Consider the following 13,411-nt stretch of genomic DNA (forward strand, 5'->3'; position numbering starts at 1 on the left):
TTTGAACTTCGGTCCTATCTTGGGTGAAGGGTGATGTGGAAAACTATATTTACCATTGTTATAGTTGCCTTGATAGTTTCTGCTTTGTGGACCCTGCATTTTACGATGTATTATGAACTTTGTAATCCAAAGGTTGGTATCATTCTCCCAAATTGGCGGTTGAAGAGCTAGGGTGCAGTATATACCTATGAATGATGCTCATACTATGAGTTAAGAGCATCAAGAGAGGGGAATGAAGGAGGAAACAGACAGAACAGGCTCTGTCTTGAAAGCAGGACTCCATCTTGGGCTGGACTATGGACTTTGATCTTTATGCTCAGTATCTATGGAAATGACATACCAACTGGAAAACCAGACCCCCGGATGGAAGAGCCCCAGGGCTCATACCTAGACTCCCCATCACTTAAAAGAATACCCTAATTATCTGTGTAACCAAATAGAATCATAAAGTCTATTATGCTTATTGGGATATGACCACAGGCCTATTGATAATTGTCCACTATTAACCACCTAGGCCTAAGGCATATGAATCACGGGTTATCTTTGACTGTATCTTTCTTTTCCTTTGTTCAGACTAGTTTCAGGGACTTTGGGGGAGGTGGGTTTGGGCATGTACACTTAGGGTATATAAGGTTTTCACAAAAACTGGTCAGGGTCCTTGGCTAAGAGGAGACTCTGCCTTGGGCCCACCAGTGTAATAAACTGCACTCCACTATCTGCATTGTCCTTCTGACTGAGTTTGTTTCCTGGAACGTGTGGCTACAACAGTGTCATGGGCCAAATTATATCCCCTTAAAATTTATAGGCTGAAGTCCTAACCCCCAGACCTCTGAAGGTAGTTGTATTCACAGATGGGGGCCTAAAAAGGTGATTAAGCTAAAATGAAGTCGTAAATTTGGGTCCTTAATCCAATACAACTATTGTTCTTACAAGAAGAGATTGGGATACACATGAACAAAGAAGGGGCTATGTGAAGACCCATGAGAAGGTAGCCATCTACAAACCAAGGAGAGAGGCCTCAGACTGAAACCAGTCCTACCAACACCTTGATCTGGGATTTACAGGATGAAGAACTGAGGAAATAAATCTCTTTCATTAAAGCTGCCCAGCTCATGGTACTTTGTTATTAAAGCCCAAGCAGACTAATACAGATGACGACCAGTTGGCTTTGCTTATCCTTGTGTGTCCCCAGTCCAGGACTGAGTAGGCACTCAATAAACATTGGTCAATGAGTGAATGAAAGTGCTGAGAGTCAGGCAGCAGCACTAGGATCAGTTTCCACCTGCTTATTCTCTGCATGGTTGGTTTCAGCTGCCCAGAGCCACGCTTTTCATTTCTGGGCTTCTGAGACATGACTTAAGGTCCCTGTATTTTTCCTGGATGAGACAGCATGCTAGCACTTGGAATTGATGTGTTTGTATATGGAGGAAGAACAAGATATGAGGCAGAGTGTGATATTCAGTGATCATTTCTGTAAAATAATTTTTTTTCATTAAAAGATTTAAATATACTCACTGAAAAACTTGGAAAATAAAGAAATGTAGGGAAAGGAAAAATCTATCACCCATTATTTTCAATACTGAAGAAAATTTCTGTTAACATTTAGTGTATCTTCCTCCAGACTTTTTTCTTCTGTAGATTTTCCTTTATCATAGAAAGTTGTGGTTCCCCACTATACATATATTATTTTTATTGACAAAATGAATGTAGCCCAAGTTTTTCCCAACACATATTTTTAATGGCCAGCTATAAAACATGTTATTGAGTTAATCTACCACAATTTAGTTAATCATTACCCTATTACTTAGGCATTAATTACCCCCCCCCAATTTGTCACTGTCTTAAACAATTCTACAGTAACTATCTCTTGAATATTTTGTTTTGTAGTGATTTCCAAAGATGGAGTTTCTGAACTAAAGGTATGATTAAATTTTGTGGCCCTGGATATGATTACCAAATAGCTTTATCAAAAGGTTCAAGTGGTTACACTGCCCCTGGCAGTAAGGTCACAAGTGCTCCCAATACTCTGGTGACCTGTCCTTTGGAGGGCTAGCTAAAAGCTTATTAGGAAGTAAGACCAGTGGGCAGCTACTGAGGATACCTCCAGACAGATGAGGAAGTTAAGCCACTGAACAGTTGCTAGACAGGGCAGTGGCTCTGAATTGGTGGTTAATGATGTTCTTTGCTTTCTTCCAGGGTCATCCAATGATGCTAAGGATGCCCACTTGGAGACTGCAAGCCTTTGATTTCAGTAGGGTTGAAAGGATGTTGCTCCAAGTGGGGTTTAACCAGTGATCCCACCACTTCCTCTTGGAAGTTTCAGTGACTTATGGGGCCTTTCTGGGGTTGCTTCTCATTTTTCCACTCTTGACTTCTCAATTTACTCCTTTGAATCTTTCCAGAAACCGTCTTTGGAAGTTCGGAAACGAAGGCCATCTAGTGACCATAAAAAAAAAAAAACAAAAAAAAAACTCTTTACAGTTATCATTTCACAGCAAGACTTTTGTCCTGAAAGAATCATTACCCTCTGACATGTCATTGGAAAGCATCCATGATTCTTGGTTTTCCCCAAATGGCAACAATAAAAACAGCTGGCCTGGAATACAGGCACTTTCCAGAAGCATTTCAGTACCACCCATTGAATCTTGTTTATGCCAATTTTTAGGGCGGCCACACAGTGTGCTAAAAGGAAGGCCCAGTGAAGAAACAGGGAGAAATGGATGAAGCAGCAGCTAGAGTTACTCAGTCTTCACACTCCTAGTGCCTGGCCCTGAGTAGGAGTGCATGGAGCACATACCCATTTGATTTCCCAGCTTTTCAAGTCCTAGAACTTCCAGATGTTTACCTTCCTGGGGTACTTGTATGGAGCAGTCACCCTTTTCACATGCTCCTGGAGTTCTTGGGTTAGTTTCTCTGGGTCATGCGAGGAATAGGCTGGAGAAAGAACTATAAATGCCTTTACCACCTGTTGAAAAAACCAAAACCAAACAAACGAAAAAACAAAGAATCAGTCCCCATATAACAACTCTTTTCTGTTTAACCTAGCTTTGTGAATAAGTGCTTACATTTACCAGCTCAACATGAAACTTTTACCAGTGCCTTGGAGTGGGCCAGCAAATTGGACACCAATTTTTTTCTGTTGTCTGCCTTTTTAGGATCAATTATTGGGAGTAATTATTGGGAATTATGGCTTTTATAGAGTGATTTAGAATCCTATTTACAAAACTCTTCCCCATACATGAAATGACACTGTTAGAAGCCAACATGCTTCTCTTAAGATGACAATACTTTGGAGAGAGGAGTTTCACAGACTCCTTAGGGCTCATAGTGCACCTGTGTGTGCTTAGTTACTCAGTTATGGCTGACTCTTTGTGACTCCGTGGACTGTAGTCCACCAGGATACTCTGTCCCTGGAATTTTCCAGGCAAGGGTCCTGGAGTGGATAGCCATTCCCCTTTCCAGGAATCTTTCCAACTCAGGGATTGAACCCATGTCTCTTGCATTGCAGGCAGATTTGTTTTACCATCTGAGCCACCAGGGAAGTCTTTTCCTAACTAGGAAGGCAGCTAGGAATAGGGTTGGAGAGGCAGGACTGGGGGAAAATTTATACCATTTTCAAGGGGTGGTGGGTCTTTCTGAGACTGCATGTATGAGTATTTGCAATCAGCAAGCATTTTGCTGCACAGCTGTTTCAGGCATCCTGAAACATCCTGGACATTCTGCACCTTGGCTCTCTCTGCCCATATCTTTCTTGCAGGTTGCCTCTTGCTAAGGACAAGAAACAGTCCCAGACTCAGACACAACAGAACATGGTTTCTGATGGAAACCATGGAAGAGTTCATGGAAGAGTTCAAAGGCCAGCATACAACTCTGCCAACAATACCCTCAGCAGTGGTTCATTGTCTTTATACACATTCCAGTGGTGGGCATCTCATACCATTTCAGGTGCAGATAGATCTGGCTTTTAGGAAGGGCCTTCTCTTACTGTTAAAACTACCCAGCATTTATCAAACAGTTTCTATGTGCCAGGTTCTAGTCTGAGCACTATTCTTGGCTTAACTTTGAACATACAGGGATTTGTCACAGCTCCAGTTAATTTGGGGCATGCAGGACTAGGCATACTTTTCCAGGTACAATTTCTGTACCTCATAGATGGGACTCTCATCTCCTTCACTGTTTATTAGTGGTCTCAGATTTTGGTGGGTATCAGAATCACTTGGCTAGGGGCTTCTGGTCAAAATGAAGACTCCTTAAGGTTGCATCCCCAATCACTTTGATTCAGCAAGTCTCACTTTAAGTCTAGAAATCTGTATTTTAAACAAAACTCCCAGAAGATGCAGCTGTGAGCAGTCCAGGGTCCAGACTTTGCAAATCACTCCTCTCTCCTGAGGCTTCTGAGGATGTAGCTTGATCTTGTACCAACTTTCATAAAGTAACTACATTATACTTTAGGATTATGCTGGATTTATAGCCACTGAAAAGTTCATAGGTCTGCCTATGAGTTTATTTCTCTCATACTGTCCCTTCTTCTGGCACCCATTGGAAGGTATTTGCATATTTCCTGAGAAAGGCCAGCTTATTAAAATTGGCTCATCTTTCTGATATATCATGGACTTCCCAGATGGTACTACTGGTAAAGAATCTGCTTGCCAATGCAGGAGACACAAGAAATGCAGGTTTGGTCCCTGGGTTGGGACGATCTCTTGAAGTAGGAAAGGGTGCCCCACTCCAGTGTTCTTGCCTGGAAAATTCCATTGTCAGAGGAATCTGACAGGCTACAGTCTATGGGGCTGCAAAGAGTTGGACATGACTGAGTGACTGAGCACATCTGACATATCAAGGTCACTTGGGATACTTAGTTTGTCATCCCTCAAGTTGGCTATCCCTACCAGGTCACAGCCAGCAGTGACCATGTTTGGCATGCTCACTATACTCTCATCTGCAAATAGAAAAGGACCTTTTATTGGACAGGGTGAATGACAAAGCCCACACCTGCCACCAACATCTCCATCTAATAGCCCCTTTTGGATCCAGTTCCATGTCCAGTTGACACCAAAGTGTTTATATTTTCCCATGGTGTCCCTCTGGAGAGTATTTGTATCCTCAAAGACATGAAGGCAATGCTTAGCCAAAAGACATGTGTATTTGTCTGATAATGGGATTTCAGGCTTTGTGGTACCTGGATGGAGTGAGATATGGGGGAACCTGGGCCTTCCAGGTTACTCTGCTGGGTGCTGGTAGGTACAGAACCAGGAGGGAATGCTCTTGGTTGGACTAGTTACCTCCCCTCTAATGGGGTCCGGGCTGCTGACCACAGCAGACTCCAGGACAGCTGGGTGCTCAGCAAGTGCACTCTCCACCTCAACAGGCCCAATCCGGTAGCTGGAAGAGAAAAACAAACTCTTTCAAGGGTCCTCCTCTGTCCTATGAAGCTTCAAAGGAAGAAGGAAAGTATAGACAACTTGACCTTGAGGAATTGATCACGTCATCATTTCTTCCCATGAACCAAAAGTAGCCATCCTTATCCATGTAGGCTCGGTCCCCTGTGATGTAGAAGTCTCCTCGTTCTGATGCTGCTGTCTTCTCAGGGTTGTCCTGAAAGACACAGTGAGTCCATTAAGGGCCATCTGAACACAGTCATTCAGTACATAAGGCCTAAGCAGTCCCTTGCAGATGTCTGAGGACCCCTCAACAGGAAATCCAGTGACCAGATCCCCACTGGACAAGGAGCTGTGAATCTGTGGGTTTTCCCTTTTTTAACTGAAAGGAAGCTGCCAGAAAATGATTAAGGACAGATACTCACTACCATCCTTAGAAGTGTCTAGGCAGCATACTTGTGGGCAGGGGGGTGGGCACAGGGTTGTTAGCTCTTTTTTTTTTTTGTAATGAATTAATTTTTTAATTGAAGGATAACTGCCTTACAGAATTTTGTTGGTTTCTGTCAAACATCGACATGAATCAGCCATAGGTATACATATGTCCCCTTCCTCTTGAATCTCCTTCCCACCTTCCTCCCCATTCCACTCCTCTAGGTTGTTTCAAAGCCCTGGTTTGAGCTCCGTGTTTTTCAGGATAAAAGAGCACACTGATACTCTTTGTGCTCAGCAATCACTGAAAATAGAAAGGGGATGGTTGGCAAAAGCAAGGGTAGAGGAAAGAAATAAAACATCAGATTCTGATTCTCAAAGCTTTAAAGTAAAAGCTACTGCTCAGCAGGAAAAAGGAACAAGTTATTGACACATGCAGATGAATCTCAAAAACATGTGCTGAAAAAAAGAAAGCAGACACACACAAATTAATACTTTGATTCTATTTACATAAAGTTCTTTTTTTAAAAAAGGGGAAAATTATTCTTCAATGATGACAAGCAATTTAGCAATTGCCTGGATTCTAGGAGTCGACTGCAAAAGGGCACAACAGAACTTTTGGGGGAAATAAACAATGTTCTGTATCTTAATTGCCATGGTGGTTATACAGGTGAATACACGTGTCAAAAGTCATTGAATACACATGTCAAAATTCATTGATCTGTACATGTAACACAGGGACATTTCATTGTATGTAAATTATACTTTAATTTAAAAAATGCATTCTGAAAAATAAAGAAAAGCTAAACTATCAATACCTAAAACTGAATCTAACACAAAATCTGTAAGAAGCATATACAGAAAAGATAAAACTCTATAGAACATCAAAGAAGATATGCATAACTAGAAAGATACACTTAATATCATAAAGATGTTAATTATCCACAGATTAATCTATAAACAATGCAACTCCAACTAAAATGCTAACAGTTTACAGAGAAACTGACAAGTTGATTCTAAACTGACCATGAAAGAAAAGAGAAATAAGAGTAAGTAGGTAAAACATTTCTAAAGAAATTAAGTAAGAAGGAGAAATTTATTCTATTAGATATTGAGACTTATGATAATGTTTTTGTGAATAAGTCTCTTTCTCAGGGTAATGATGCTTGTTGTCAGGCTGGGCATAGAGATGTATTCAATGTGCTGCCGTCAGAGCCAAGGCCCTCAGGAGGGAATGTGCTACACAAAGCTTAATAATCATATTACTCCCAAAGTGGGGGACCTCTAAATAGTCATTAAAAAAATGAATTTTTCCAAAAATATTGAGTGCCACAAAAAAGGCTCATGACATAATGTTAAAAAGTACATAGTACAAAGTTGTGGTATGGTGTGGTACCAATTATATGTGAAACTGTACTTGAGGACCCTTTCATTTAAAAAAATTTATCATTTCTATATTAATAATCATATATTTCTTATAGAATAAATACAAAATAAAGATGAAGGATGACAAAAGATCAGTCTCACTATTCAGATAACTAAGGCTAAAAATTTGATCTTGTGTATGGGACCTTTTCATGGCTTATCTGTGATTCTATGCATATACACGTTTGTGTGAATACAAAACATTCTGTTCTATGTATTTCTAAAATCCAATTTTACTTTAGTTAACAATATATCATGAATATCTCCTCAGAAGAATAAAAAGTCAAATATAAATATGAAATATAAAATAGTTGCATAATATTCCCGTGTGACTGCAATATTAATTATTTAAACAATTTCATGTTATTAGAAATTGGATTCATTTTCTTTTTAGTCCTTTCCCTTTCTTTTTTCTTCTTTTTCTTTCTTTCTATCTCTTCTTCTTTTTTTAATATGGAGGGCTATAATATCATTTATGTAACTAATTTCCCACTGTTAGAAATTCAGATAGTACGTCCACATTTTTTTGTCTGTTATAAACAACTCTCTAATGAACATCTGGCATTTGACAGTTTGCTTACCCATAGGAAAATAAGTAAATTCCTTACCCTGGGCATAAAATTGATGTGGGCACATTGGTTTAATTGACAAGTACAATCTCAGCTATTTGGAATGTACGCACTAATGAAGGGGGATGAGCTTACCTGGTCAGTCCTACTGACAACTCAGCATTCACAGAGCAACTCTGGCCTGACAACCTCTATTAATTTTCAATGCTCCATGATTCTCATGAAGAGATTAAATGCCTTAAGAATTTTCTTTGCTAAAAATCACCCAGAAACAAAACTAACAGCTAGTGCCAGGATGAAATGAAAAAGTTGAAGAAAGGAAATGTTCTTGTTAGGAAAAACTTTACATTGACTCTCAATGGCATGATCACAGACTCACAAAGGTCCTATATGGAAGCCCTATGAGGACAAGGGTCTTATCTTTCCTGTCCAGTGCTGAATGCTTAGTGGCATGAAGTCGGTACTCAGTGAATACAGAATAAATTCTTCAGGAAAGTCAAGGATTTACTTTTGTTTACAAAAGTGATTAGAAGGAAATACATTTAAATTTTCACATCATCTCTGCTTGATGGAATTACTATCTTGTTGTTGTTGTTATGTAGGTAGCTTGTGTGGCCTCCTGGTGGCTCAGAGGTTAAAGCGTCTGCCTGCAATGTGGGTAGACCTGGGTTCGATCCCTGGGTTGGGAAGACCCCCTGGAGAACGAAATGGCAGCCCACTCCAGTATTCTTGCCTGGAGAATCCCATGGACGGAGGAGCCTGGTAGGCTGCAGTCCATGGGGTTGCAAAGAGTCGGACACGACTGAGCAACTTCATTTTCTATGACTTTAAATGGAATATCATGAAAGATTTTCCTCTTGTAATCACAGAAAAGTCACAAAATACATGTACAGCATTTCAAAAACAAATGGACTGTTTTTCATCTGCTTCTTCCAATATTGCTGCTGACTGAGGCCTAGTATACACAGCAGATGGAGTTCCTATAAATTTGGGCCACACATATGGATCACCTGGGAGCTGAGGCCCATTCTCAGAAAAGTTGCCTCTCACTGACTTGGAAGTTGAGTATCAGTAATGGATGAAGCTTCCAAGCTGCTACTAATGAGCATCCAGGATTGAGAACCAGGTCAGCAGAGTTTTGTAGAGAAGAGTTTGGAGAAAACAATCCATTATAAATACCACCCAAGGTAGGTATAAGGGAGAATTTATTACTGGATTATCACATAAACTTGGACTGGAAACCCAGGACACAAGCCCTGACAGCAAACCCTTATCCACACAAGACTGAAGGCAACGAGTCCTGAAAACTAGGCTCTTATAAGAAATTTTAATTTGACCTTCGATAAGTCCCTTCCCTTCTCTGAACCTTGATTTTATCATCATTAAAATGATTGAGTTGCCCTTATCTCATCATTAAAATGATGGCATGTGCCCTTAGACACACCACATTTAAATCCCATGTACTGTACATATTAATAGTAAGTGATTGATATTGGATAAGTCACTTCATCTTTCTATAACAGCTTCCTTATTGATAATAACATCTTATCAATATTAGTGCCAACTCATGCAGTTATTGCAAAAGTTAAACAAATAAATACTTATAAAGCATGGAGCACCATGCTTGAGACAGTGCAATTGCTGTGAAAATGGCCATTCCCTGTTACTTACCAAATAGCAAGTGAAGAAACAGAAGGGTCTGGTGGGTCTGACACGGATGGCAACATTCCCTTCTTCTCCAGGAGGTAAGATATTGCCCTCCTCATCTACAACCTGGCAGAGAGATCACAGGAGGGTGTCTTGATGTCTGTACAGCCAGGCCACCCTGCCGGATGTCTGCTATTGCTAATACAGATATGTATGTTTGCTCTCTTCTTCAAGCCTTATCAACAGTTGGGAGAGGCTGCCTACCTGCACATCATATGGTGGGGACGCTTTCCCCATGGATCCTGACTTGATTTTCATCCCTTTTGGATTGGCACAGATTACAACCTGAAGAGAAACCAGAACCAATAAGGAGGAGGCTTTTCTCCTTAGTCTCCTTCCTGGTCCGTGCCTTTCCTTTCACCCTGCCTTCAAACTCTGTCTCCTTCTTTCTTCTTCTTCCTCTCTCCTTCCTTTCATCTTTCCTTTCTTCCTTCCCTCCCTTTGCTTCCTTTCTTCCTTCAATTCTTTCCATAGAGAACAAACCCTTATTGAACACTCAAATGGACACTCACACATAAAGAGCTTAAGCGGTCACGAAGCTAAATGACTCAATTAATCACCAAGTCTGTGCCCAGGTGGCTGTAGAGAATGCTGTTTAAGACTGGGCGCTGACCAGAGACTGACATGGGCTGTCCTGGTGGAGACAAATACCTCAGCCATGAGCGTTAGTTCGCTGGCTATGGTGTCATTGTGAAATTAAATTACCTTTAAAACAAAAGAGAAGAAAGGCCGATTGTGTTTCTAACAAAAGCTAGTGTTTTGTTACTAGCTTCTCCTCCTTGTGAATGGAGAATGGATTTCCCTGGTGGCTCAGATGGTAAAGCGTCTGCCTGCAATGTGGGAGACCCGGTTTCGATCTCTGGGTCGGGAAGATCCTCTGGAGAAGGCAATGGCAACCCGTTCCAGTACTCTTGCCTGGAAAATCCCATGGACGGAGGAGCCTGGTAGGCTACAGTCCATGGGGTCGCAAAGAGTTGAACATGACTAAGCGACTTCACTCTCTTCCTTGCGGACAGGGCAGTCCCTGAAGGTGTCACAGAGACAATAGCCAGAAATGCAGGAGGCCCTGCAGACCAGCTATCCCTATTGACTGGCAGAGGGCTCAAATGGAGGTGACCTGGGCAGGGACTGGCCTGGCAGCACTCACGGTTTCAGACTGGCCATAGCCTTCGTGCAGCTCCAGGCCCGTCTGGCTCTTCCACTTTTCCCTCACATCAGGAGTCAGGGCCTCCCCTCCGGTCACACAGTGTCTCAAGCTCTGAAACTGGTACCTTTCTCAACCAAAAAACAAGGCCACATGTGTCAGAATCCCCATGCCCAACCCCATACTCTAGCACTGCTGGAAGACACCTTGAGGCACTAAAGCATAGGCGCCCATACTTATAAAGATTTATAAATCTGCCCCAAGTGCCCTGACCTTGCACGCATGGACAGAAAAATTTTTTTTTAATCTTATCTGAGTTTAAAATAAAATCAGAACCTCACACAGTAGGTTTTGGCATAACAATGGTGAATTCCACATGAACTGGTCAAAATGATTTAGTTGCAAACAAACTGATTGATAATAAGTTGGTTAGGACAACCACCTGTGAAAAAGAGAAATCAATTAACAACTAAGAAGATAGAAAGTAGCCCTTTAGAAACCCCCAAATTCTGACAGATATTAAGTCTTTTGCAAAAGTATTCAACAAATTATTCAACATGTGAAAGATCAGAGACTGTAAATAAATTTATGATCATTTTCCCCTTTGGATTAAATTGGTTTGGCTATTACCTAATATCTTTCAATCACTTTCTGCTTAAACAAATCATTCTAAGCCTGCTTTTGATCAAATCATGCTGTGTAAATATTCACAATATATTGACAGATAGGAAGAATTCTTACATCATAGAAGAATTAACCTTGAGAATCATGGAAGAACTCACTCTCTTAGGCACTTTATGACCAGATATATGGGATTAGGGAAGATAAGGGGGTTGGGGCAACTCCCATTACTTGGGAGAGAATAGGCAAAGGGAGACAGAGATGAGGGTCAGTAGGTTACCAATGGGGATGGGCCTCTCTCTTCCTGACCCAGCAGTGAAACTTGCCCCATCAGAAGATGTTGCCTTGGATTCACCCGAGATGGGACCCATCTGCAAGGTCTTGTCACCCTCTGTTGGGTGGCATTCACTTGAGAATGGCTGGCTGGAGTTGGTATGGGATGGATGGAGCTTCTATTGTGGTGGACTTGTTAGTCCCACCAGACCTAAGGCTCTGGCCACAAACCTATTCCACAGGTGATTAACAATTATCCGTCATTTTTTCTAATCTCGTTGCTGAGGGAATGGCCTACGGGTATATGGGTGTAAGCACCAAAATTTCAGACTGTTTAGTTCTACTCGGTTCAGTTCCATTTGGTTGCAAATTCCTGGGGGCCAGAAGTTCATTCCTAAGAGGTGTCTACAAAGGATATGGGTATATATGCTTGTGAGTATGTGTGTACATGTGTGTGAGAGAGAGAGAAAGAGAGACACTGAGAGAAAGAAAATTGGAATAAGAGGGGACATGTGTTATAAGGGGTACCTGTGCTATATATTTAGATACTTGGGTATCTAAAAGCACTAAAGCACCAAAAAGATGGGCCATACCTGGTTAGGTCCTCCTGCACAAGCAGACGGAACATGGTGGGGACACAACAGAGGGTGGTGATCGGGAACCTGGACAGAGTCTAAACAAAAACAAAGTGTGGAGATCTTCTTAGAGTGACGAGGGTGGGATTTCATGGAGGGGGAGTGGGTGAATCAGGTCTTTATATTCCCATTACCAGAGGAGAAAAGTTGAGAACGCCATGTGGTACCCGGCGTCCGAGATGGCCTGGAATGATTTCCACCTACCAGTATTCAAACTCAGTCCCCTCCCACAATGTACCACATTTGGTCTATGTGACCAGTAGGCTAACCCAGATGTGGCAGTAGGACTACAGCTTCCGCCTTGGGCACTTTCACTGTCTCTCTGTCTCTTGGTTCCCTCACTCTGGGAAAAACAAGCTGCTGTGTTGTGAGAACACTCCGGTCATCCAATGGACAAGTTCTTGTAGTGAGCAACTGAAGCTTCTGGCTAAGAACCAGTGAGGAATTGGCATTTTCTAAAACCTACATAAGTGCAGTTTAAAACATAATCTCCAATCCCAGTCAAATCTCAAGATAGCTGCAGTCCTAGCTGACATCTTTTGTCTTATTATTGTGATAAATATAACGGAAAATTTACCATTTTAACTATTTTTAAGTACAGTCCAGTGCTATTAAATAAATTCATGCTCTTTTGCAATCATCACCACCACTCACCTCTAGAACTTTTTGTAATCTTCCCAAACTAAAACTCTCTACCTGTTACATGGTAACTCCTTATTTCCCCTCCCCCCATCCTCTGACCATCTACTTTGTTTCCATGAATTTGATTACTCTAGGTATTTATATATTATCTGTCTTTCTGTCCTATATATTATTTCACTTAACCTAATGTTTTCAACATGATGTAGTATGTAGCAGGATTTCCTTTTTTTTAAAGGCAGAATAATAATCCGTTGTAAGTATGTGTCACATTCTATCTGGGTTGATAGAACTTGGATTGCTTCCACCTTTTGACAATTATGAATAATGCCACTATCAACATGAGTATAGCTTTCTGACCTCTTGACTGCAATGCTTTGAGAAACCCAGATCCAGAACCACCTGGAAGCTGATCCCAGATTCCCGATCATCAGAAACTGTGAGATAATAAATATTTGTGCTTTAAATTTATATGTTGTTTTAGTCACTAAGTCATGTCTGACTCTTTTGAGCCAAGAATACTGGAGTGGGTTACCATTTCCTTCTCCAGGTGATCTTCCCAACTCGGGGATTGAACCTGTGTCTCCTGCA

General features: G+C 41.3%; 1 protein-coding gene across 8 annotated transcripts in view; it reads right to left on the minus strand.

Moving 5' to 3' along the window:
• Positions 1-1,097: 1,097 nt before the first annotated feature.
• Positions 1,098-13,411, minus strand: part of ACSM5 (acyl-CoA synthetase medium chain family member 5) — a 29,588-nt gene continuing 17,274 nt past the window's right edge. For 7 of the 8 annotated variants that reach the window (XM_027527429.1, XM_027527427.1, XM_027527434.1 and 4 more), the window contains 8 exons: positions 12,140-12,219; positions 10,656-10,779; positions 9,713-9,793; positions 9,473-9,574; positions 5,468-5,595; positions 5,283-5,382; positions 2,846-2,965; positions 1,098-2,436 (listed from right to left, as the gene is read on the minus strand). In XM_027527429.1, the coding sequence (XP_027383230.1) occupies positions 2,320-2,436; positions 2,846-2,965; positions 5,283-5,382; positions 5,468-5,595; positions 9,473-9,574; positions 9,713-9,793; positions 10,656-10,779; positions 12,140-12,219 (852 nt within the window). In that variant the 3' untranslated portion in view covers positions 1,098-2,319. The remainder of the gene's footprint in view (positions 2,437-2,845; positions 2,966-5,282; positions 5,383-5,467; positions 5,596-9,472; positions 9,575-9,712; positions 9,794-10,655; positions 10,780-12,139; positions 12,220-13,411) is intronic. The other variant, XM_027527433.1, reaches the window with a different exon arrangement.

The sequence above is a fragment of the Bos indicus x Bos taurus genome, chromosome 25 (assembly GCF_003369695.1).
Source record: "Bos indicus x Bos taurus breed Angus x Brahman F1 hybrid chromosome 25, Bos_hybrid_MaternalHap_v2.0, whole genome shotgun sequence".
Classification (NCBI taxonomy): domain Eukaryota; kingdom Metazoa; phylum Chordata; class Mammalia; order Artiodactyla; family Bovidae; genus Bos; species Bos indicus x Bos taurus.